This window comes from Vanellus vanellus (assembly GCF_965231255.1).
Source record: "Vanellus vanellus genome assembly, chromosome: 1".
In the NCBI taxonomy this organism is placed as follows: Eukaryota; Metazoa; Chordata; class Aves; order Charadriiformes; family Charadriidae; genus Vanellus; species Vanellus vanellus.
Genome location: NC_138905.1, coordinates 7956751 through 7982040, shown reverse-complemented (window position 1 = coordinate 7982040; position 25290 = coordinate 7956751). Strand labels below are relative to the sequence as shown.

The 25290-nt window shown below is 47.8% G+C and overlaps 1 protein-coding gene and 1 long non-coding RNA gene across 3 annotated transcripts in view; one reads left to right on the top strand and one right to left on the bottom strand.

Moving 5' to 3' along the window:
* Nucleotides 1-25290, top strand: part of FRMD4A (FERM domain containing 4A) — a gene marked incomplete at both ends in the record, with an annotated part of 383738 nt that overhangs the window by 344104 nt on the left and 14344 nt on the right. For both annotated transcript variants that reach the window (XM_082485576.1, XM_082485575.1), the window contains 4 exons: nucleotides 2330-2406; nucleotides 6535-6673; nucleotides 13585-13726; nucleotides 22330-22463. In XM_082485576.1, the coding sequence (XP_082341702.1) occupies nucleotides 2330-2406; nucleotides 6535-6673; nucleotides 13585-13726; nucleotides 22330-22463 (492 nt within the window). The remainder of the gene's footprint in view (nucleotides 1-2329; nucleotides 2407-6534; nucleotides 6674-13584; nucleotides 13727-22329; nucleotides 22464-25290) is intronic.
* On the bottom strand, nucleotides 8395-23859 carry LOC309673733. Its single transcript, XR_014269339.1, has 3 exons — nucleotides 23817-23859; nucleotides 20103-20238; nucleotides 8395-8847 (listed from the first exon to the last, which is right to left on the bottom strand). It is a non-coding gene; the product is annotated as an uncharacterized lncRNA (long non-coding RNA).

Below are 25290 nucleotides of genomic sequence, written 5' to 3'. Positions count from 1 at the left end.
TCCCCCAGAGTCCTGTGTGTTTGGACAGTTGGAGTTAATCATCGGAGGGAAACAGAGCTGCAGTTAACGAACTGAGGTTTGGTAGCAGAGAGGATAAAATAGGAAAGGATTGGAGTGCAGGGGACAGTCCAGCGGGGTCCGAGGGATGAGGATGGGGAGGAGAGTGTCCACAGAGAGCAGCTGCTAACAGCTCGGAAAAGGGTTTTAGATTCCCTCTGCGCCATGCCAAAGTTTAGTCATAAATGACAACAGGAGACCCAGGGACAGAGGGATATTTTCTGAAGGGTGCGATCTGCTGGTTTTTTAAACTCTTATGTGTTCCACATGTCTGAGCGCCTCCCAAACAGGTCCTTTGCACATGCCGTGCGGCATGGCTGCGTTACCCTCCCCGCCTTGCGTACGGACATCTGGAAGCACAGAGGGATGTTTTCGGCAGCCCACATGGTAGTCTCAGGCTTGACCCCAGTTGTTGTCAATGGGATTTTAGGCCCCAAACTTCCTTTTCGTGCCTTTGAAGCTTGGCTACAGCTCACTGGGTGCTTGCAGGGGAGACAGACTTCATGTTCAGACCCCAGCTCCCGGCTTAACCCTTTCACCCCACGTCTGTCCTCCCTCAGTGTGTAAAATAGTGGGTATTTCTATGCACTGTTTGGTGATTATGACTTTTATGCAGCAATTCATTTTTCCAATAGAGGAATAAAATAATCCTGTAAGGACAGTGTAACCCAGCCCTTCAAGCTTCCCATCTCTCCTGGTCCCCTTCCCTGACCCTCCTGCAACACAGACAGCCCCAGAGTACTGAGCAGCTCAGTGCCCTGCTTACCCCACCTCTTCCTTCTAAACACCCCGTTATAGGAAGAAGAAAAGGAAAAAAATCCACAACTCTTGGTTGGAAACCTTTACAAGCATGAATATTTTCAATTTTGCTGCACCTGAAGTATTAATGAGGAGAAAATGTTTGGGTCCTCACTGTGGCTTGTTTTATTTGCTAGATTTCACCTACACCAGCAGCTTAATCAGTGCAAATCAAATTACGCCTCCTGTTTACTTATCTCCAGAGCGCTGACACACTGGCAAGCGGCTTATCTCAGCATGGCAGGAGCCAGCGCCTTCCTTGGGGGTAGGACAGGAACTCCACAGAAGCTGCTTGTAGTAGGAGAGGGAGTATAAATCAGGGAAAGCTCCGCTGGCTCTGCTCCCCAGCAGCAAGATTACTTGCTAGGGGCAGCGTGGGGAAACCGAATTGTGAGGTACCCGGGGGGTGGAGGCTGCCTCCTCCCTGTGGATTAGCAGCCCGGAAGCCAGGGTTTGGATTTTGCTTTACTCATTTGTAAAGAGGAGGCGGTGGTGGACCTGTCCGCGGTGGTGATGGTGCGGAGTTTTGCAGAGCTGATGGGGTGTTTTGCAGTCGCCACATCCTTTGTGCTGCTTCTGTGGTCAGTCCTCCCTCCTGCCTGGGAGATGAGGGTTATTTCATGGCAGAGGTGTGGGGTACAGGGACCGCGTGAGCTTATCCCACTGCCCAGGAGCAGTGGGCAGGCAGAGACCCCCTGGCCCATGCTGACTGAGGGGCGAGGGCACGCAGCCAGCCACGGGAGACCCTTGGTGATAGCGTTGGCTTTGCCCGCTGCTTCGAGATGCCCCCATGAGGCAGCCGGTAAAACAGAGGCAGGAATATGACTCACTTATTGCCGCATTTTGCACTGCCGGGAGCTCGCTGGAGCCCTGGGCACTGCCAACACGGGTCTGCCAGCACCTGGGATGGACAAACTGACTCCAGTGGGCTTGCACTCATGCGAGTTTCACGCTGATTGCGGGGGTAAAAGCAGAGCTGGGTATCGCACTTCAGTGAAGCGATGCAAGTCGCTGCCCTGGGGGCCTCACCTACCGAGCCAGGCCACCTTCACCCCTCCGAGGTCTGCGCTGCACACCCGCATCACTCGAGGGAAAGGCTGTTGTGCCAGGGGCCGATACACACCAGCTGCCCGCACTCGACGGAGAAAAAAAGCGGCTGAATCCCGTTTTTCCCGTGGCTTGCGTGTGTTTAAACCGTATTTCGCCCAGCAAAGTGAAACCGGCTCCCTTCCCCTCCTCCCCGCGGCACTGAGCCCGCCGCAGGCGTGGCGGGGGGGGACTGGGCGGGAGGGGAACCGCCCGCCCCCGGGCTGCCCCGCGGCTCCTGGGAGGGGGGCGCGGGCGGGACGCGGGGCCGAGCCGGGGCGGAGCGGAGCGGGGCAGCCCCGCCGCAGCGCCGGGAGGAAGCGGAGCGGCGGGCAGGGCTGGGCGAGGGTTTGCGCGGAGGCGCCTCACCCCCTTCTTCTCCCCGCAGATCTTCCAATGGAGGCAGCTGGAGAACCTCTATTTCCGCGAGAAGAAGTTCTCGGTGGAGGTGCACGACCCGCGCAGGTGAGAGCCGTGCCTAGCTAGGCTGACCCGTGCCTAACCGGGCTTTGCTGCGCTGAGCCGGGCCGAGCCGTGCCGAGCCGGGCTGAGCCGTGCCGAGCCGGGCTGAGCCGTGCCGAGCCGGGCTTTGCAGCGCCGAGCCGGGTCGTAGCAAGCCGCGCTCCCCCCGCCGCTGTGCGGGGTTTGCTGCGATTGGTAACTGGAGAGCCCGTAAGCAGAAGGCAGCGGGTATCGAGCCGGGAGCTGCTTCTTCCTTCCAGCGGGACATTTTGGGTTCGGGTGGGTGGTTTTGAGGATGTGTTTCCCCTCGGCTCTAAGCGGTATTTTATTTTTTCCTTCCCTCTGTTTTGGCACCTTCTGACCCCCAGGGCTGTGCAGGTCCGGTGCCCCAGCTGCGGTGCCGGGAACCCCTGTGCGTGGAAGGGGGGTTGCCTTGTCCCCGTGTTGCACTTCGAGTCTGGAGATGAGTGCCAGATTTTGTACTCATATGCTTCCTTGTAAATAAATATTCAGTAGTGCAACTGAAAGGAATGGCACAATACCAGAGGTTTACCGACAGTCTGGATGAAAGCCCATCAGTCTTTTTGGCACAGGAGTCTTTTATTTCTTACTTCAGAGACCTAACGTGGGAGAGAGTGAGTTCAAGTGCTGCATCTAATCAGTGCATGCTGCACCCCTTGCTCACTTTCGTTAGTGGACGGTTACTGCAGATAGTGACTACTATGTATATTGTTCTGTAAGTTGTTCTCACTAAAAGCAATGTCGCACTTGCAAAGTAAGTATGAATATGACTGATGGAAAGCAGCTCTCTTCCCAGACTGATTTGATGTGCTGCTGGCAGTAGTGTGTTTTGCTGATCGCTCAGCTGTGATCCTGTTTCACCTGTTTCCCGTGCCTATCTGTGTCTAATATATGTGCTCTTATTAGGGAAATTTTGCATGCAGTTTCTGTGCTTATTTGCCCTGATATGAATATGGTCATGCCAATACAACGGTGCCTGTTTCCATAGGTGTGTTTTATTAAAGCAAAAACTGAGTAGAGCAGCGCATACCATTGTGCAGCTCCCGGTCAACAGAGCCTTGAAGCATCTGCTTAATATTAAGCATGTAAATAGTCACAAGAAATCTAGCAGAGCAAATTCCCAAAGCTGAGAATACACTGGGAGATCTTCCAGCAGCGGGAGCTGGGGGGTGGTATACTCCTTCCCCCACCGAGCTTCTGGCAGCGGGCGAGGCGTCAGAAACGCGTGCTGCAAGCAACCGGCAGTGAGAAGCCCCTAAACACCCAGGCTGGCCGTTTCCTGTAAGCAGTGATTGCAATGAAAAGGAAGCAAATAGCTCTGGGATGTTAAAATCATGATGATATTTACAGCTCAGTGTCATGCATGAAATGTGACCAGAGGAACGTCTTCTGTCTCATTTGTTTTTAGATGATAGGAATATTACGCAGATGAGCTTCTGTTTTTTATTCCATTGTGCTGTTTCTCTGAATCAACACCAGGAGGACAAAACCCTGTCCCAGGTTGTCAGCCTGGTACTTTCTCACTACAAGGGAATTCAGTTGGTTGATTTTCATATCCAGAGAGTACCACCGTCTGGGTCAAAATGGTACGCTGGCTGTAAAGCAGCAAGGCACGTTGCGGTGGTGTGGTGGGAACACAGCTCAGGTTGTAATCTCCCAGCCAAGTGGGATGGACTGCTGTGAGGAGTTGTTCAGCGTGTGGAGGCGGAGGAGTAGCCAACACAGTGCTGTCTCTGCATTCCTATCCGTGTAGCCAAACCAGAGCCTGAGTCAGTGAAGCCACACTCACAGGAGAGCAAGCACGACTCCATGCTTGTGGCCAGGGCTGGGCAGCACAATGTATGTTTTTAAGCCCTGCCTCTGCCCATGGCTTCCTGTCCTGAAAAAGCCATTTAACCTCTTTTCATCATGGTTACTTACCCCATAAAGGAGTGAAATTGTACATTTTAGGGGGTGTCAACAGGGTTAATTCCATAGCACATGTGGCACGTGTGGAGGGAAGTCATGGAAAAGACACCCATGGGCCATCTCTCACAGGTCCTCAAAATACAGCTGTGAAAAGCAAGTTCACAGCTCTGACCAGCTAAGTCTGCAGACTTTCTAACAGGGTCTGCAGTTTTGATGGGAAACATGTATCGAACCTAAAAAGAAGAAAAAAATTGGAAATAACTGCTTTTAAGATGAGAAGGTGGATGGCTTGCTGAGTATGTTTCTGAGAGTTCAAAACAACTGCATTTGAACTGAATAGGATGACACCAGAGTTAAGGCTTTAGTCCATGTTTGAGTGCCTTAATGCCTTAGAGCCTTATATGCCAATGCACTGCAGTGGTTTGTGTCCCTTAAACCAACATAAGGCATGCAGAGTTGGATCCCCTCTCTAACCTCCACTTCAAGAGCACCTCCCAGCACAGCCTTCATTCCCTGTCCAGGGACAGGGATGAGGCAGCCTGGCATGCATCCTCATTAGGACCATCAGCTGCTGTTCTGTTGCATCCGTGGAGAGTTTTCTCACAAGAATAATACTCATAATGGGACCAGGTCTTCTGCTCCAGTCGCATGGAAAGCACTCAGCGCAGGGTAACACTGAAACATGAGATCCTAGTTTTCTCAGTCCTTGTTTGCGTTGGCCGCAGCTGTTTTCTCAGAGAAATTTCACTCTGATTTGTAGCTTCACAATTTGACTTTAACACAATTTGCAGCACTGAAAAGGCCCTGGCACAAGAGCTGTTAGCCCTCTCACAGGCTGAACCTGGCCAGCAGTCCCCATTTCACTGCAGTTTGGCTTTTCTTCCGTTCTTGACTGTATCACAGCTTTCTTTGACTGTGTGCCTCCCCTCCCCACATTTACCGCCAATGTGGCCAGTGCAGGTGCAGGCCTTGGCAGGCTTGAGGACTTAAGAGTGCTGGGAAGAGACTTGACCATCCCTTGCACTGCACAGTAGAGCTCCTGGGCTGTCCTGCCATGTCACCTCCACATCTGTATCACGCAGAGTGCCTGCTGGCTATGGACTGTGGCAGCCCCTCCATAGCACACCCTGCTGCCCAGGCTGTCTCTTGCAGTGGCACCTCTTCACTGTCCACATCCCTACATGATAGGCTATAGGAAAAGTGTCACATTTCTGAGCTAGCCCGTGTACCAGTGCTTACATTCATTTCACAATCGTACTCCACCACGAGACTCTTGTTAACAGTCTGGAGAGGAGGACCTCATTTATCTGGGGCTCTGTAGATCAGTGACTTGGTTTGCTCCAGCCAGTGCTACATCCCTGCAGTGGGACGAGTTCTGCAGACCAGGATGCTGCAAGCCTGGGTGTGCTGGTGTGCTGGTGTCAGGGGATCTGCTTGTGGGGTTAGAGTTGAGGGTTGGGGAGGAATAATCAAGCAGTTTTGTACAGCTGTGAAAGCCTGGGGAAACCTGACCTGTGTTTTTTGCTAATATTTGAGGACAATTGGGAGTCCCAGAGAGGAAACATTTAGTTCTTATTTTTCCTGTTTTTATATTCACTCAGCTAATCGCTGAGTAACATTCTTCTCTCCAGGGCACTAGGCAACCCTCTCTGAGCCCCACAACTCCCCTTTCCCATACCATGTGGCAAGTCCTGCCACATCTATTTACAAGTGGGGAAATTAAGGTACCTGAAGAGTTTCTCCCACTTTCTCTAAAGCAGCCATTGATCCTGTGGATCTTAATTATTTGAAAGCCACCATCCAAAGCCAGAGATAGTGGAGGGTGTGAGCACTTGGCCTTACGTGTCTCAGCATGTGATGAGACACAGAGGATTCACATATGCTTTGGTGACTCCCCTGGGACACATAGCAGGTCAGCATCAGCTCAGCCAAACCCAGGAACACAGTCTAAACTGGACAAACTGGATGGTCTTTACTGTTAGTCTTCTGGAGCTTGCTAACTTGAGGAGTTATTTAAAGTAAATGCTATCCTGCCTTGATTATCTATTTATTGCTGTTCTTGAAGTATTTTTACCCATTAGCACAGGGGTGTGCCCAGTAAAGACAGCAGCTTTTATGATGAGGTCTGTGATATGTTCTGCCACAGAAAACAATCCGAGGAAACCATGGTGTAACCCCAGTTCCTTCTTTTCTCCTCTCCAGGGCATCTGTGACCAGGAGGACTTTTGGGCATAGTGGCATCGCTGTGCATACATGGTATGCCTGTCCAGCACTAATAAAGTCTATCTGGGCTATGGCCATTAGCCAACATCAGTTCTACCTGGACAGAAAGCAAAGCAAGGTAAGCATGTTGGAGGCGGGAAGTGCATGTTGCGGTGGGTGAGTCCTTCTCACTCCCCACAGTCCCAGCCAGGTCAAGTCCAGACGGTGGCTCCTTTCCTGCCCTCCCTTTCCACTTGAGATCAAAAAAAGGAAAATAGACTCAAAATACTGCTGGCGTTGGCCAGATTGAGAGAATTTGTATCCAATTCATGTCTATGGGAGTGAGGATTGAGGGAAAGGTCGTACTGAACTGTGGCCAAATTGGAGGAGCCAGAGTTTGCAAGCAGATAGGGTTGTGTCCCTGTCTGCTTGGTTTCCACATGTCTTCTGGTTCTTGAACTCTGTCATAAAGTTACAACAGCTTCCAATAACTGAGTTCAAAGTAGTTTCGCACTTTACAGCTGTTTCTGAATCCTTCTTGCTGTCCCTTGCTTTTTACTATCGTATTTTCTTAGAAATGATGGGTAGGGATATTATTTTTCTCTCCACACAGAATCTCAAAACAAAAGGAGCAGGGCAGGATGCTGACAGCCTGGCCTTACAAGGAAACTGTCTTGGTCTGGTGCTGCACAAAGGGCCGCTCAATACACAAAAGGAAACCACCTTGAAACCAAAGCAGTGTGTGTTCTCCCTCTAATTTCTTTCATCAACAGCAATTTTAGGCATACCCAGAAGCAGCAGGAGATCACTTTGATCACTTTGAGATCACTTTGAGTCAGAAGAGAGACTTCTCATGCAGATGCCCCACTCCCTATGAACGTGCTGGTGTAAAACTTTACAGAGAAGATAGAGCCTGTATTGAGTGGGTACCTTCTTAACAGCTGCCTGCATTGCCCCCCATCTCTGGTGAGATGGCAGGAATGTGCAGGGTGATACTCCTCCAAATGGCTGAAACAATCTTAACATCTTGCTATTGCTGAAAGCACTGCCTGCATTTTCAGGCAGGGGCTGCTCCTGCCCTTGCACAGGCCCAGGCCCTATCAGGTCCCTTCATGAGCCAGTTCAGCCCACTAAACTGGCAGAAAAATATTTATTTTTCCTGTTTTTCTTTGCTGCATTATTTTTCTGCCAGTTAAATGAATTGAATTGGCTTGCTGAAATTGTGTGAAGGGCCATCACTGTGCTATTAGTGCAGCTCACTCTGAGCCTTTCTGACATAGCTTTCCACATCGTGATCTCTGACTATTGTAGAGTGAGTAGGACTTTTGGATGCCTTGGGCAGAACATATGGTTACACCCACTTTGGCCATGTCCCATCTAATGCAAAAAAACCCCAGGATTCACCTTAGTTGCTATGAGTTGTATTGAATTTAGGGGCATAGATAACTTTCCACCCCTGCCTAAGTGCCAGCTATGAATATGGACAAAATTGCATGCTCACCCGATAGCAGGTAGTGCTTTCCTGCCCCACCTCCTCTGCTCAGCAACACCAGGCAATGCATAGCCCTCTCTGTTTTGCTCTCAACAAAGACAACTCAGCAAACAAACAGAAGTTTATTTTTTTTACTTTTAGCCAGATGGATTTGCTGATCTAGCTGCAAGGTATTTAGGTCACGAGCAACCAACAAACAAAAGGAGATTCCCTCCTCCTCCCATTTCTTTGGTAAGAAACTGGGTCTCTTAAATGCCCAAGACTTCCCTTCAGTGACTTCTTTTGTTGATGGCAGATTGTGTTTCAATCTGATCTCCCCTTTCTCACAGGCCTACAGACAGCACCACCCACCAGCCCTCGTTTGTCAACCTGTCACGACTGTGACCATCTCAGTGTGCTTTGTCACAATAATCCCGGTGGTCACGCTGAGACTTTGAAGTTAAGGCATACAAATATTTTTGTGCCTTTCTCCTAAGGAAGCTGGTATTTTAGTCTGTTGTCCTCATCTTTGACATGACACTGTCAAGACTGATAGATCCATCAATTTTAATTGATCTGTTCAGTTCATCCTGCTGGTCACTCCAGGACGCCATACTCATGTGCGTTTTACTTTTGAAAACCAGTAAAATGTACTCCAGAGTGAGGCGATGTGAAATGTCTTCCTTTCAGCTTTTAAGGACTTAGACAAACATTTATTTGAGTTTCAGGTCGCGTGGGTTCGCATCCTCTTAAATCTCAGTCCTCACTACAGTTGAATCCTCAACTTCAAAGCAAAACTTAAATATTCCCTCCTTTCATGTTCAAACTTGGCATTTCATATCCTTTTGACAAAAGAAAGAAAAATAAAAACAAACTTAGAAGAAAAAGCCTGCTGGAGCTCACTGCAACTGAGCCTTCACGCCAGTGATGTAGATAAGATGGCAAGAGATAGGACATAGTGATAAAGCAAGCTTGAACTCCATGCTGCTCACATAGCTGGGCACCAGTTGGATCTGAACCTTCGGCACAGCTCCACTGGAAAAGCCCTTTCACTTGATTTTAAAAAGAAATAAAATCAGCTTTTCCTGGATTTTTACCCTTTTTGCAAGGAAGTGAAGTCCCAGCCTTCTATGCCTTCACTCAGCCTCACGCCACATTGTACTCCTGCCAGCTCGCCGAGTTCCCAGCATTTTGCTCCCTGCTGATCTGTCTCTCTCTCCCTGCAATTGAAGCGTAACATGGAGACTGAAAAGATCCCCAGTTTTCCAAGTGAACATGTCAGTGTGCAGAACTCCTGTCAGCTTCCCTTTTTTTTCAGCAGACATATGCAGCCGGACTTCAAGGCATGTCTTTGCTGTGTTGACTGCACTGTGTCAATCAAGCACTTGGCCTAGAAGCTTTGAGAAGTCCCTGTTTCTGGGAATTTCCAACAGCACATTCCTCCAAGTGCAAGGCTTTTTGGCTGAATGAACTGGTAGAAAATAGGCCAAGGGTTTCAAAAAATCACCTGCAGCAAAGCCCCATCACTGCAAGCAAGAGGGATAAATTCATCCCTAGTGTCCATCTACTCTTGCTTTTCGCTGATGGATTTTTCTTCACCCTCTGACCCTGTCAGAACAGCACTGGGGATCAGTTTGCCCCTGTGCTCTGAAATGACTCATGAATGAGCCAGTCTCCCTCCATGTAAATGAGACTTGGCAGGTCTGCGCTAAGTGCTTTAAAATTTTTGAGCCTGGAGGGACTGCAGGGCCCGAGGGAGCGCTAATGGGATGTAATCTAGCTTTGCACTATTGTGCTGTCAGTACAAAGTCTAGCCCAGGCCTCACACTGGCTGTTGCTCAGTGGCCTGTATGAAATGAGCTGTTGATCTGATTCCTGACGCTGATGAGTGGCTGTCCAAAACGCAAGACCCCCCGACACTGATTGGCATTGCTGTAGGCAGCAGAGGCAGCAGGGATTGGGCAGCACGGAAAATTAACCCCATTCCTTTCAGGAGATGCTCTATCCCAACTGTTTAGTGCAGGATACCATTAGCACAACTGTGGTCAGACCTAAAACTTTCACCGTTGGCTTCAGCAGGTTTGGATTGCAACCTCTGTGGGGGAGGATCACTCTGCCCTGCTGATCCTCTATCTACACTCTTCTGGTTTGCTTTTCCTCTCTTCTGGCTCCGGGGATGCCAGGCTTTGGTCTTACGCTATTTTTTCATTTGTCCTATGTAGGGCACGCTTCCAGCTGCTGCTGGCTTGGCATGCTGGCCAGGACCGCAGCCTCCAGTTGCATTGCCTTCACTCAACATTTTAGTTAGTGCCTAGTCAAACAGGTAGGACCAGAGCGTGCTGTGATTTGCAGTCTTGAATATGAGTGGAAATAAACTACAGGACTTCTTGCTCTAACTATCCTACAAATGCAGGAAAACCACTGCCTTGCAGAGCAGGAGGGCAGCATCTGTCTGTGCAGACTTGGGGTTTGTACCTTTCCTAGACATCCTCTGCAAGGACTCAGTATATTGGGTTAGGCAGATACTGGGTTCAATCAGTATGGCTGTTCCTGGGGTTATACAAGGTATACATAAACCTACATTTAGGGTTATACAGCATATATACACCTGCAGGGGATAAATCACCAGGACAGCAGCAGTCTGAAGACTTGTTACCTCCAAAGATCTGGCATTGCAACAAGACAGTGGTTCCTGCTAAGGCTCTTTATCAAGACTTCAGTACCAGGAAATCTTGTTAGATAAAAGCAGTGACTTTTCTCTTCACCTAGAACTAACCTTCCAGAGCTATTTTGGAGAACATTTCACACACCTTGTTTCTGACCAGAAATGTCAGATCTAAGAAGCTAAACGAGTGCTGTCCTTCTCCTGGGGCTGATTTTGGGGAGGAGCTGCTGGAAATGAGAAGCGTCTAACCGGTTGTATCATTAGTTTAAGAGGGTCAGCACTGGTTGCCTGATGTGCTCTGACATCTTGGCAGGTAGTTCAGCCTCTGCCTTCAAATGAGTGAGTGTACACACCCTGTTCTTGGGGTTGTTGTGGAAATAAGGTTGTGAGGCATTTGGGTACCTCTGAATGGTAATGATGGAGCCTATAAATACCCAAGAATATTAAATTATGATAATACTTCTGAGAGTGTTTTCAGTATAAGGTTCTCCAAGTGCTGTCTTCATTTGAGGTCTTAAATTAATCTTAAAATTACAGTGTGCAATGGGGACACATTTTATTTCCCTTATTATTTCACTGATGTGCAAACAGATGCAGGAGATCGCTAAGAACTTAACCTTACGTGTCTTACCCAAAGCCCCACAGCAAATCAGTAACAGAGGTAAGAGTGAAGCTCAGTGTGGTGGGCATTCAGCCATCAATTCAGCCTTAGTTCTTGTTAAAATTATTTCTGCTTCCTAAGGATATGAAATAACACTGAAAATCCCATCATGGCAAGCATTCCTTGTAGTCCCATCTCGTGTTAGTTCCAGTGGAAAGAGATCACATCCTGGTGCATGGACGTCAGTCAGCTTCTGATTTGTTAGCACTGTAATGAACTGTATGACTAGGGCTGAGAGTCTCTTGTGGTGCAGAAGTGAATGCTCAGGTGAACTGGGGCTTCACCATCCTGTTGAACAAAAGTGTTTGTGTGGCTGGAAAGCCTCATCACAATGTCCCAACAACTTTCTGGGTTCTGGGAAATAGACATTGCAGGTCAGTGGCCCTGCGAGGCCAGGCTAATTGAAGCTCAGCAGCACAGGGCTTGTGAGATTTGGGCAGTGGGCTGAGCTCCAAGTTCCCTCCATCCGTGACTGAGGAGCTCACATGAGGGTCAGCGAGCAAGAATCCGATTTCCAGGTTGGAGATGAAATAGCAGTCATCTTTGTATGCCATGTTACAGACGATGACATTCTTCCTTGTGTTTCCTCTTTGTTAGCGTGGCTTGTTACCTGAAGCAAATTCAACAACCGATACATAAAACAGAGCTCAGAGCATAAGCATTAGTTCAGAAGAGGCAGGAGGAAATTTTCCATGTGAACAGATTATTCCACAATGGCTTAATGAAAAGCTTCCTAATGTTTTTTTCTGAAGTGCTTGGAGATGACCCCAATTAGAAATGAGATAGAGTACTAGAGAGGCTTTGGGGTTGTTCTGATGTGGTAGTTGCTATTTTAAGGTGATCCGAAGGCTGTACTGGTCAGAAAAGGGACTGAAAAATTCTTGTGGCCACCCAAGGCACCCTCATATTTAGAGTTCTTCTTCCTGGTAATGCTAGGGATAGAACTGAAGGGCCATCCCCAGGGACTTTGATCAATATTCTTGATCCTCTTGTTCATGCTAAGTGCCTGCTAGAGGCTGCCTGGAGAATGGACTGGAGATAGATGGTGAGCTATTAACAGTGGGGTTTGTATTGCAGAGGCACAGCAGCCACCAGGACTGATTGAGCCCAACCCTGCAAGCAGCTGCCATGCTCATTTCATTGCTTCAGTGCCTCTAACCCCCTTGCCCTGAACATTTTCTGCCTTTGTTAACGCTGTGGACATAACCAGAACTGAGCTCACTGCTCAACAAAGAGACAGTTCTGGGGTTGTCTCACTTGAACTTTATGGGCTTCTTGTTGTGTCAAATCCTTCCATAACCAAAGGATAAAGAATGACATCTTAGGTAGTCAACTCATTCCATCCTAAGATAGGAGGAGGACTAGATGATTGTTGGAGGTCCCTTCAACTGAAATCTCTCCTCTCCTCTCCTCTCCTCTCCTCTCCTCTCCTCTCCTCTCCTCTCCTCTCCTCTCCTCTCCTCTCCTCTCCTCTCCTCTCCTCTCCTCTCCTCTCCTCTCCTCTCCTCTCCTCTCCTCTCCTCTCCTCTCCTCTCCTCTCCTCTCCTCTCCTCTCTTCTCTTCTCTTCTCATCTCCTCTCCTGCAGTATGCACATTTACTTTCCCCTGGAGGTGCCTAAATTGTTGACATTTGGTGGTGTATAATGGGTGACCCTTTCTCCTAGCGTGACCAGTTACTGATCTGGGGCTGGCTGTTGTTTCTTACTGGAGTAATGTTAATACTTTGAAGGGGTGCCTCGCAGTAGCGGCATTGCATGTGGCTTGTTAGTCTGGACCATAACCTGAACATGCTTTCCTGCTGGTATTTTTTTCCAGCTTCTCATGGCAGCCTGTTTAAGCCATGTCCTCGTTGTGTCTTCGTCCAAAGCTCATTGCGGATTCAGAAAGACCCCTCCTTGCTTCCTTTAGATGCTAGAGATGCTCTTCAGCCTTTGGACTTAGCAGTTTATTATGTTGGCATTTCTGAAAGTTTCTTATTGTATGTGGTAATTCAGTGACTCCATACATTGTTTAAGAGGGAAAAATATCCATGGCAAAGCAGAGAAAATAACAAACAGGAAGCAATGCCAGAATTGCACCCACTTAAGAATGTAAAAAACGCAGCAGTGAATACCATGCCAGATTGCTTCTATTCTTGTAAAATATTCCAAGTTTGCTGTGGAGGCCTGTTTCCTGCCACAGCAAAAGGACTTTTTCCTTCTCTGAGCTTTAAAGAAGTGCTAGACCATTACTAATTCCTGTGTCCATGTCCAGTCCAAGATTCATGCTGCAAGAAGCCTGAGTGAGATTGCGATTGACCTGACTGAAACTGGAACACTCAAGACCTCAAAGCTGGCCAACATGGGGAGTAAAGGCAAAATTATCAGCGGCAGCAGCGGGAGTCTTCTGTCATCAGGTAGGTTCTTTATCCTGTAACTGGAGAGCTGGTGGGAAGGGCTGTGGTTGTGGTATAACGTGGAGCAGCCAGAAGCTGCACTGCAGAAATGAAAGTCACTTCCCTTTAGCCTTTCTGTCTGTCCTGGTGTCAGTCCATCTCTCAGCACGTTGCCCCACAAACAGCACAGGCAGCAGCTCCCCCCTCTCATTACTACTGCTCATTTCCTCTTTGGCCCCAGGATGTCATCTCCAACCTCTCACTTTCCAGCTGAGACCTGGTCTGTCTTCACAGTTTCTACCATAATCACCCCTTGGCACCCAGCTCAACCCTAGGCAGATACGTTTATGAAGGAGCCCCAAACAAGCAGTGAGGAAGTGGTCAGCCAGTGCAGCTCACAAGGGACACTGAGTCAGCAGTGTTGAGGCAGGATGGCTTCTTCACAGAGTGCACATCTGCCTTTGCCTCTCTGTTGCTGGAACTTGGCTAGTGTCCCAGGCTCAAAAGAGCTATTCCCTAGTACTCTACCAAACTAGTGCTGGGGACCTAGAGGTTTCTTTTTGTGGCTTAGAGCACCTTCCTATATGAGGAAGACATAATCTGTGAAAGAAAGCCAAGAGAAGTTGATACAGAGGAGCTAGAGCACGAGAAGAGAAGGACCAGAGAGGGAGGCTCAGGAGGTTGTCTGTATTTCTTTGATACTCTTCTGTCAGTCTGAACAGGGCAAGCTGTTTATAAAACAGTGCTAAATGTCACTCCAGGAGCAAAGCAAGGATTCATAGTTTGCAAAGAGCTTGAAGCTGCTCAGGTGAGAAGCTCTTCAAGAGGGCAAGGTTGCTGTTATCACTATAATTAACAGTTCCAGTCAATTAAATACCTTTTGTTAAGCATTGCATGAAGTTATCAAAACCGATTGTGTTGAGATGTGTAACACCAGAGAATAACCTTCTTGTGCTTGACAAGGGAAAGTCCATCTAAGAACACAAATGCTTTAAACCAGAATCTGCAGTGGTATAGTACATCAGCTTTGCATCACTGTATTTTTCGTGTCTTTTAAAAGCCAAGTTTTCCTGCTTGGAAAAGGTCCAGCAAGGGGTTAAAATGTGCAATGCTTACAGAGCTCCAGAGCAGCCTGCTGTGCAATTCCTTGCCTTGCCTGCAAACAGAGATGCCTTTCTGCTCCTTAGGTCTTCCTGTATACAATCCACCGTCTGTGCCTCCCATCGCTTAGGGAGTTGCAGTAGCTGAGCAGCTCCCAGACTGGTGTCGGGTTGTTGGAGCTCTTTATTTGTTTGGCATTTTTTCCAGCCCTCCTGCTGGAAAGTAAATAATGTTAAGTACCCCAAGAAAGTTCTTATGGTCTTTCCAAGATCTCAGCCTCCTGGGCACCATTCCCAAGTTTGTGAGAGCTACTTGGTAGTAATCCTGTTTTCATGTTAATACATTGACTTTTCATCTTCCTGGAAAAAAACGTGGGTGTCTGCTTCTGCTCTCACACTGGGAAAGAGCAGTAGCCAGGTGAAAGCCGGCAGAAAATCAGGCTCAGAAAAGCTTTTCTAGGGCCAGCACCTATCAGGGTTATATGGATGGAAATCCCAAACTGGGAGCTGCCCATGCTTTTATTTCTCCATTTTTTTGCTCCCTGCTCAATTCCCTTCTGGCTGAGTATGGGGTTTGCAGACTCAGCAGAATTGCACTAGTGACTAGACCCATGCAGTGTTCATTGTCCAGGTGAGTCATTTCTTCAGTCCTGAGTAGGCTGATCTGTCTACCTGGACACCTGCATAGGACTGTGTGAACCTCTGTTTCAGTTGAGGTGCTGCTGTTGGGCCAGGCACACATGACTCCCTCCAGGTTCCTGTGTTCAGAGCTGCCTTTTAGGTCCTACCAGCTGTGACGACAGGGCTCTCCCTAAAATGTTAAGGAGAGCTCTGGGGTTTGCTGCTGCTGTGTGCCTTCCAGCAGCTACAAGGAAGTATAGAGAGAAGACGTCTGGCAGAAGAGGACAGACACCAGCGAACTGGAGACCCTGGATTGCTTCCACATGGTCACCCAGACCCCTCTGCTCCAAGAGACCCTTCCCTCAAGCCTGGCTGGCAGAGGTGACCCAGCCCTGTCCCACTGGACTGGAGGGGGCATTCGCTGCCTGTCCCACTAGGCACAGTCACCAGCTCTGTCCCAGCCTTTGCATTTCCTCCCATTGTGCCAAAGATTATAGGCACACAATCACAACAATGATGGGTTATCGCTGTATAGCCTGCACGCCGGAGAGAATAAGTGCAAATGATTAAGTGGTCACAGTAGATTTCCAGGCTATAAATACCCCGAATGACTCGTAATCACAAGGGCAGGACTGAATCTCTGTTTGTTCCCACTTCCCTACTGTTCTCAGTTCTTTTTTCCTGAAAATTACTTGTGGCCATTTCCTCTCTCCATTTCACTCCTCACCAAAGGGACTGTCAACGCCATGAGGACCATGCCGAAGCTGGCATATCTCCCCTGGGTTTGCAGCAAGACTGCAAGGAAATATTTGTTGTTGCTTCCAGCTGTCACACTGTCTGGCGAAGATCCTGCTGTGCAGTGCAAAGCAGTCGCTGCCCCACATCACGTACAGTCTCAAGACACAGCAGAGGGGAGATGGAGTCTTATACTGGGACAGTAACTTCCCCGTGGTCACAGCAATTAGGCCAAAGCCGAAGCTCCTCTGTGTTTCCCAGGCTCTTGATCTCAGTCTGTGTCCACTGCAGATTTGTAAGTTTGAGACTTGACACTCCCAAGTCCACTTCTGACAAGCTCGCTCTTTAACTTTTGTTCTCATTTTGGCTCTGAAGGGGTCCCCCAGAACAGTGGGCTGCTGCAATTTAGTTCGGGGATCTTCTGCTCAGGATCTCTGAGCCACCCCTGGACATCTGGGGCAAGACTTGCCCATGAATAAAAGCTGTGCTTTCACACTGGCATGAACCCTAATCAAAGCCAGCAGAGATAATTATTGGAACAAAATCATGTTAGGTCTAACGTGGATTTTTCCTTTGGAGCAGTCTGCGCCATAAGAGTTCTGCAGCACTCCTAGCTAGTGAGGAGCTCTGTTATTGCTGGGTTATTGTTGGACTGAACCCCAGACCGCCTTCTTCATCTCAGTGGGCAGAGGAGAGACCACAGAGGAGTACCTCTGCTTTAGCTTTGGAGACGTCTTCAAGGAGCCTTCAGCCCCGAGCCCCGTTCCTTCGTCACCGGTGGAGGTTTCCTGTGCAGGGGCCTGTTTATGTTTGAAAATGCCATGACAGAGCCCAGCCAGCTGGTTCCCTGGCCCCCACTGCTCCATCCAGCAGGTCTGTATCCCAGCTGGACCGCCCTGGTGGGTGTCGGAGTGGATAAATGGCACCCGCACAGCCTCCGGCATGACCCACGAGCACAGGGGCTCGTGAAGACAAGTCACCCACAGGATATCTGAGTGCATCCTGTGTGGAGCAGCTCCAGCTGGGCTCCCGCACACTGCAGAGGATATCCTATTTGTCTGGCAGAGACAAGAGATAGCGGCTGTGTGAGGTTGCTGGCTGTTGTGCACTGACATCCTGGCGCGGTGAGTCAGCCCAGGCTCTGGCATGGAGCAAGCGTGGGGGAACCTCCCCTCCCTGCTCGGAGAACAGCCTTCCACGGGGACCTCAACCAAATGCCAGCGAGCTGGAGCCAGCAGCCGGATGTAGCATGAAGGGTTTGCCATATTTAGATGTGTTTTTCCTGGAGCAGGAGACTCACAAAATGAGAAAGAGAAAAGATGTCTGGATGCTCTTGCCTAACCACTGCTCAGCCGCCTTGTTTCATCTGCTTTCCACTCACAGATGCTAGCACCAAGCCTTGGCTCCCTCTGCTCTTCAGCATCCCATCTATCCTCCCTGCTTGTTTTCATCTTTCTCATTTAGCCCTCTTCCAAACTGACTCCACTTTGATAAAATAGGTGGAGGAAATGGGGACAAACACTGAATCACCGGTAGGGCTTTCCTCTGCAAAATGGTGTTTCACATTGCTGGTCTCATCTCTTTTACAAGCTTTAAAACAAAGCTTGTCTTAGAGCCAACACCTGGTAGCCAGGAGTCCCTGCAGATCTGCACAGGCACAGTGCATCGCCTTGGTCAGATCCTTTGAGGTTGGGACTTACTTGCTTCATGTCCCCATCAACATCACCAAGACTGTCCTGACATCACCAGTATTGGAGCGATCAGAAAACAGCCCGTTAGCACTGATGAAGAAGCTTATCCATGAATTCTACTGGAGGAGTGAGTTGGGCAGGGAGGACCATTTTCTCCCCGTGTTTCACAGCTCATGTTCTCCTGAATGTCAGTGGATGGAGAAACTGTCCAGAGAAGCCAAGTGGGTATCAGGAGATGAGTAGTGTATCCACAAAATAATAGGGTATTAAGTGGATGTTCAGGTCACCCAAATCTGTGTCCCATCCTGTATGCTAAAGGGAGAAGGCATGTACGATTTCCTTGGCTTTGAAATTAAGCCAGCAGCATCAGCTATAAAAACAGCCCCCAATTCAGCAGGTTCCTGATGTCCACCAAAGAGAAGGCCCTGTACTTGCTACCCAGTGTGTTTTCCCTTCTTTTTCTTTTAGGGACATCAAATGGTTCTGCAGAACTGTGTGTTAAAATGTAGAATTTGGTAAATTTTTGCATGGCAAATGGGAAGAAGGCTGAATAATAATTTTCACAGAAAGGTTCAAAAGCCATACAGGGAAATTACATATTTCAGCAACAATTCTCCTGTTTACTGCATTAGGAATTAGCCCAAATTGCAGGAGATAAAATACCTGAGAAAGCCTCCCAGTCAACCATTTCTTTTGCAGCAGGAGTTTCTCGTGTTAGGACTGGTCTTTCAGGACTGATTTTTCTCTGTTGATGATCCCCTTTGGAAGGCACTGGGCAGCCGTGACTCAGTGAGCATCATATTTAATAAGGCTGATTTAAGGTAGTATTTGCTTGATTGGTTCAGTTTGCGCTGGTCTTTGATTATTTCTTTGGTTGTTTTTATGGTCTTTTGATTTGTTCTGACATTTTTGGGTCAATTGCCACTGGGTTTAGAAGCGGGTCTGTGGTCACAGCCTTGCTCAAGGCTGGATTAATACATATTTATAAATAAAGAGCCTCTAATGGAAGCTGTAGGCACCCCAGCAATACAAAGCACTGTTCTCTGCTCCTTTTACAAGCTTCTCACACGGGTGTGATTCTCTTGACTGATCAAGTTTCCATTTACTTTTCACCTGTGAGAACAAGCAGAGAATCCAACCCATAAAAATCTAATAATACATCCCAAAATAGTTCAGCTTTTAAATAAAATTTTAAAATACAGCTAGAACAAAACAGTTTCTGAAGGAGAAACTTCAGGAAGGTCTGAAGAAATAAGTAATTCCTGCAGTATGCCCAAGGGATCATCCAAGCCAGCTATGATCAAGCTAAAAAAATTCAGGATCATAAGCCGTGAACTGAGTGCCCTGTCCCCTGGCCTTTGAACCCTCACTACGCTAGAAGAGTTTGTGCTACAAAGACACACTTGGAAAAGGTTCATTTGAACTGGTTCACTTGTGCCAAGGAGTGGTTGACATTAGTTTCAGCAGTAATCCCATTGCTTAACTCAGAATGTGACAATGCGCTTCCAGATCTCCCCCAATTCCTTTGCTTTTTCGGAGGGGTGAAAAAGATGGCAAAATGTGTACTCAGTGGACACTGCCACCGACCACATCAGGATTGAGACCAATGTGGTTCTCACACAGGGTAAGCATAGCTGGAGCAGATGCCGTGAACTGTCTGTGCTTGATTTGGGTCCGTACTAGCTCAGCCTGAAGCCATTCGTTTCCTTCTTGCCGGCACACCCCAAATCAGCGCAGGCGTCTGGCCAGAGTTTAGGCTATTCACATGCTTTTAAATGTTTCAGCATCTCTGTAGCTGCTGTGGCAACCAGCAGTGCAAAAACTAATAGCTTTTAAAAATAAATCTGAGGCTGGTGTGGAGGTAGGGAGCAGAGGGAGGAAGGAAAGGGGATGAGCAGTTGAAAGGAAAACATAGGTCATTAAAGTTGTCCTGAAATAAAAAAAAAAAAAAAGGTTGAAACATCTGCTGGAATAATGAGCAACTTTTTACCAGTACTCAGAAATTTGTTAGCAATTCAGTGAAGAAATTCAGCAGCTCAGCTTTTGCTAGTAACTGTTCACCAGGGTTACTATTAAGAATTACTAAATGCTAGAGAGGGCTTTCCCTGCCAGTGCAAATACAAGGCTCATCTAGAAGATCCTGTCAAGTTCCTGCAGCACAGATGTGTTTGCAGGATTGAGTTTTGTTGCTTTATGAGGGCAAACCCAAATGAAATGAAGATGACTACAGCAACTAAACAAACATCTTACCATGAGGTTGTCTGATGATGCTCAACCTGGCTGACCTTTAGAGAGCCTTCTTTCCACCTCCCCCACTCCAGGACAGCCCAGTAAAAGGTGTAACAAAGCGGGGTGGCGTTTTACAGAATAAGAGCCAGCTGTCTTCCTGTAAGAAAAGCGCAGAAAATAGGGGTGGAAAAGATCTGTGAGATTCTCTGCTCCCCCTGGGCCAGTGCAGAACTGTTTCATGGCATGGGTTTCCTCGTTCCTCTTTCAGTTTAGCTTTAATGGTCTGCTGGAATAGTAGCAATGAAAGATGAAGCTGAAAGCACAAATTTCACCCTGTTTTGCTGCCAAAGCAAAGAGTTTTTCCCAGGTTCCTTCCAGAGCTCTGTGAAATTGCAGCAACATTTTTGACCTCCTTGGGCTGAGTGTCTTCACTGCACACTTAGAGACCAAGCTGCAAATGTATCTAGAAGTCCACCCTCACCCCCACCCTACAGTGCACAGAAAACTCCATGTAGCATCCTGTTGTACCTGACTCCTGCAGATAATAAAGGTCTGCTTTCTCTGTGCCATTGCTCTAAAGGGGCAGGGGAGCCCCCAGAGTCACTGTGGGTGCTGACACCACTGAGGAACCACTGTGAAGTAGGAGGAGCCCCCTTGAAAGCATTGCTGAGTCAAAGGCTTGTCTCCAGGCGTAAACCTGCAGTGAACTAAATGCCCCACAAGAAGTCCCTGCAAAGCACTGGGCACAGTCCAGCTGGTGGATTGTGTCTGGTTCCATTTTAGGTGGCTTAAAGCATCCTACTGCCAGTCCAAAAGAGAGTGGGTCTCACAGGGTCCTGTGTCATATCTGCCACCCCATGGAAGACATCTCAGCTACCTTAGATCACCTAGGTGCTTCTGTTGAGGCAACAGCAACCCCTTAGCTACAACAGCCCTGTCCGTTCAGCCCGGCTTAAGACCCACCATGGAGTTTATTAAAAAGGGATCAGATGCAGACTTAGGCTGAGCTCCAGAGCTGTGTGTGGGGCAGAGCTTTAGCATGCGTGGAGCTGTGGCTCTCTTGGTGTCATCAGTGGACAGACATGGGACACCACCTCTGAGTCCACCACAGATACCAGTACTCAGCTTTCTGTAAACCTGAGGTGGATGCTTTGAACCACAGCTGTATCTGAATGGCAGCCAGTGGTATGAATGAAAACCATGTGGAGACGGCATTTGCCCCTTCTTGAGCTTGCCTTTCATCTCACAGTATGGCCATAACCTTCATACTCTGTGGTGAAAGGATGCACTTAGCTTATGCAAACAAGGGGATCGGAGCGAAATAGTGACTCAGTATAAACTGATCCCTGATTCTAGAGGTGCATTAAAGAGGGTGAATGCTAAACACATCCTGAAAAATCAGCTGCTGAAGTTCAGGACCCCAAAATGGATGCAACCAACATTGCCCTTTCTTTGAGATGCTAGATCTTGGATAGCAATTGATGCACCATCCCAAACCAAAATAAAATCAGGAAACCCATCAATAAATTGCCCTAAAGAGCTGAAGTTAGAAATGCTGTCATGACATCTGAGCAACAAAATCTGACTTAATGCATGGACTTACTTCAGTGGAAGTTGCTGGGTAATTACCACTTGAAAAGTCAAACCATTTGGACATCCAGTTTAAATATCTTAACCTACATCTTCACAAGAAACAGCTACTATCCCAGAAGGACCTATGGGTTGTTGTTGTTTTTGTGTGTTTTACAGGAATCTTGCTAGGTAATTTTGTTCCATTACATTTTTCAAAAAACAGTCACTGTAAGTGGATTGAATTAAATATTTGCTACTAGGGTGATTGCAGTTCTTAAGACGTAGGCTGTATTGTCAAATGGTTTCTCCTAGGCTTAATTTCCCAAAAATGCATCCCCAGGGCTTTGTAAATTGTACTGTTATTTGCCATTGGGAACTTTTGTGGGAATGGTATTCTTTTTTTTTTTTTCTATGATCTTTACATGAATAATTTTGTTGCTTTTATTTTTCTGCATAATGATTACAAATGTCTTTGTGTGCCCCACTGTCCAATCTCTGTCTGTTAGCTTAAACATTAAGAATTTGTCATAAACAAACATGACTGGGTAACACCTGCTTCATGTCATAGTCTGATTTCTTTTTGGAAGGACTGCAGCCAGGCTTTGGTAAAATTACAAGTGCTCCAGATGTGTATTCTGCTGTCAGCTGACCTAGTGAAATCATTGTTTATTGATAGGTTCCCAAGAGTCAGATAGTTCTCAGTCTGCCAAGAAAGACATGCTAGCTGCACTGAAATCCAGGCAAGAAGCTTTGGAAGAGACGCTGCGCCAACGCTTGGAAGAGCTAAAGAAACTGTGTCTCCGAGAAGCGGTAGGCAATGGACATTTTATAACCCATGCACTTTGTTGCTTGCATTGTTATAGCATGCCCCTTGTGTGGAGGTGGTGTGGAGTCAGAAGAAGAGATTCCTTCCATACTCACCTCTTGCAAGGCCCATTGTATAAAGGCCTCAGCAAGGTCCAGCTGTTTCAGCTCCAGATTGCAATGTGACAGGACATTTCCCCTTCAGAGAACAGGTCCCCATGTCAGCTTGCTACCCAGTTGGCTTGGGGCTAGGAGGGTGCTCAGCATCCACGTCTGCTATTTGAAATTGTGTTTATGATGCATTCAGCCAGGCTTCTTATAGACTTCGGTGGGACCATACAGCTACCTAAATGGCATAGGAAGGCTGTCCTGTGTACTGTTAATCACTTCTCAAATGCTTTTGGCTTCATTAGCACAAAAAAGCCCCAGGCTCATACACTTTCTTGAAAGAGCAGGCCTCACCTTATGCGCATTTCTTCTCTCAGCATATTCTTATGTACAGCACACAAGGTTATCTCATCTGCTTCATGTAGACTCCCTTCATCAACTAAGCTCTGGCACTGCTGCAGAGAAGTGGCAGTGTGGTGGCAGACCTTGTGAAGAGGAACCACTGTGGTGGTCAGCCCAGGATGTGCAGGACAACCCAGAAACTCATGTCACAACCTTCCCACTCACCTGCCTGTTCATTCTTGGAGTACACAGGAGGCCAGTTTAGAGATCTATTTAATGTTTGGGGAAATCACAGCCCTGCTGCAGATGTGTATGGAGGTTAGCAGCAGCGTACACTTGGGTCATTCAGCAATCCTTCTTTGTTTACCACACCTGAAAATCTGAATTTAACAACAAATTGTGATGTATAACACAACAGGAAGCTGGCTGCAGACAGTGGGAGATCTTCCAGTTGTGTAATATTTGATGTGTATTTCGCCTTTGACAAAAATAGGGCAAATAGGTCACTGATTCAGCTCTCACTGCACTTTGTTTCAATTAGTCTATAGTTTTAACGCCAACAAGAATAAGTTGTCGAAAATACCTCTCAACAAAGAGAGCACAAATCTCTGCTGCCCAAGTTCTTGTCCTTCACTCCACACAAGCAATCTTTTCCTACCTGGGAAGTCCTGGTTGACTTCAGCAAACTGCTTGTGCTGATGAAGGTCGCAGGACCAGATGCAGTCTCATAAGTCCATTGAGTACAGAGCTAAGATTCCCTGCAGGAAGCAGTCACAAGCTCTTTGGGGGCTGATGGAGAAGGTCTGGAGGGCTCTACTTGCCCTGGCGGAATTCACCACCCTAAGCTAACACTGCTTGACTGCCGATGACTAATGCCCTGCAGCAGCAAGAATGCAGAGGAAGATGTACCTGTGCCACAGTTGCAGAGCTCACAGCCCAGTGCCTTCACTTTAACTCCAGCCCCATCTGTGGTGCAGCCTCAGGCACTTCGCAAGCAACCAGGATGCAGGCAAAAGCTCCCGCTGGGGCGTAGAGCCAGTATTAAGGAGTAATATAAGGAGTAATAAAGGCTGGCCAGAGCCCATCTGTCAACACCTTAAGAACTGGTAGAAAGTGTTTATGCTTTCTGTAGGTGATCCAAGAGAGGCAGTTGATGGACACTTGGAATCTGACCCTGTCTTGCAACCCTACAGCTTATCCATCAGCAGCCTGCAGTTGGAAGCATTTCCTCTCAGGCTGCCCTTCATCCTTTCTGCTTTGACATGGGAACGGCCAAAACACATGGAGAAGACAAACTAGGAGATAAAAAAGGGTTAAAAGTGGGGGCATAATCAAATAAGCATGGCCAGACCCATTCATAACACTGGCATCAGGTTACTTCAGGCCATCACTACTCTAGTTACTTATTAATTTAGATTACATTTCAGGACCGTGCCTGTGAAAACTTTTCAGCTTATGGAGGCAGCATGGTAGCCCATATTAATTTTGTTCTGCTCCAATCTTGGGCATTTTACGGGAGATATTAACTCTTTGTCCACTGCCCTGCTTCATATTAAGTTAGGGGTTATAAAGAAAATATCCTTGTTTCCCTCAGGAAAGGATACAGGAATCTGTGTCTTCATGCAGTGCGTAGAGCCACATTGCACTACAAGGAATGCATTATAGAAGAAAAGCTGAAATAACCCTGTGGGGCTGGAGGGGCAATGCGGAATGGGATTCATGAGACTTCGCAACAGTGCCTCTTGCAAAAGCGGGTTGAACACGTCGGCACAGTGCTGCGCTGCAAACCCATTTTGCTGGGAACTGCTTAAAGGAAAGATTTGAAAAGGCCGGGTCCTTGTTTCCTAGTGACCTGAAAAGAGCAGAAAGAAAAACCCCATTAGGGAGCGGGGGAGAGGCCAGGGCAGGCAGGGGCCTGAGCTGCGCACTCGCATTAAGCTCAGCTGCTGTTCTTTGGGATTCAGATGATTTAGGTTACTCTGCCAGCTGGATCCTCTCAAGGCTGATGCTAAAGAACACAAAAGCCTTTTGTCCTTCGTGGGGAGACTTTTGAGTACAAGGAGTCGGGCTGTGCTCGTAGTGAGGCTCCTGCCTTTTTCTGTAGGCATTTGAATGCCTTCAATTCAGATATGTGTGGCTGTATTGTGTAGTCCAGGGGAAAAACCTACAGCATTAACATCAGTAGTGGCGCTCACTGCTTCCTGTGTTCCAGATATCCCTCAGTTCTGTGGGGTTTGCTTCAGATTTTGAACAAATCTTTGCAAATAACCCCATTAGTCTGACAAAGCCTCATCTAATACTGCTTCAAAGCTGCCCATGACATCACCGGGGTTTGGAAGGGGTTCTGATACATGAACTGTTATCAGACAGGTAATGAGGTACC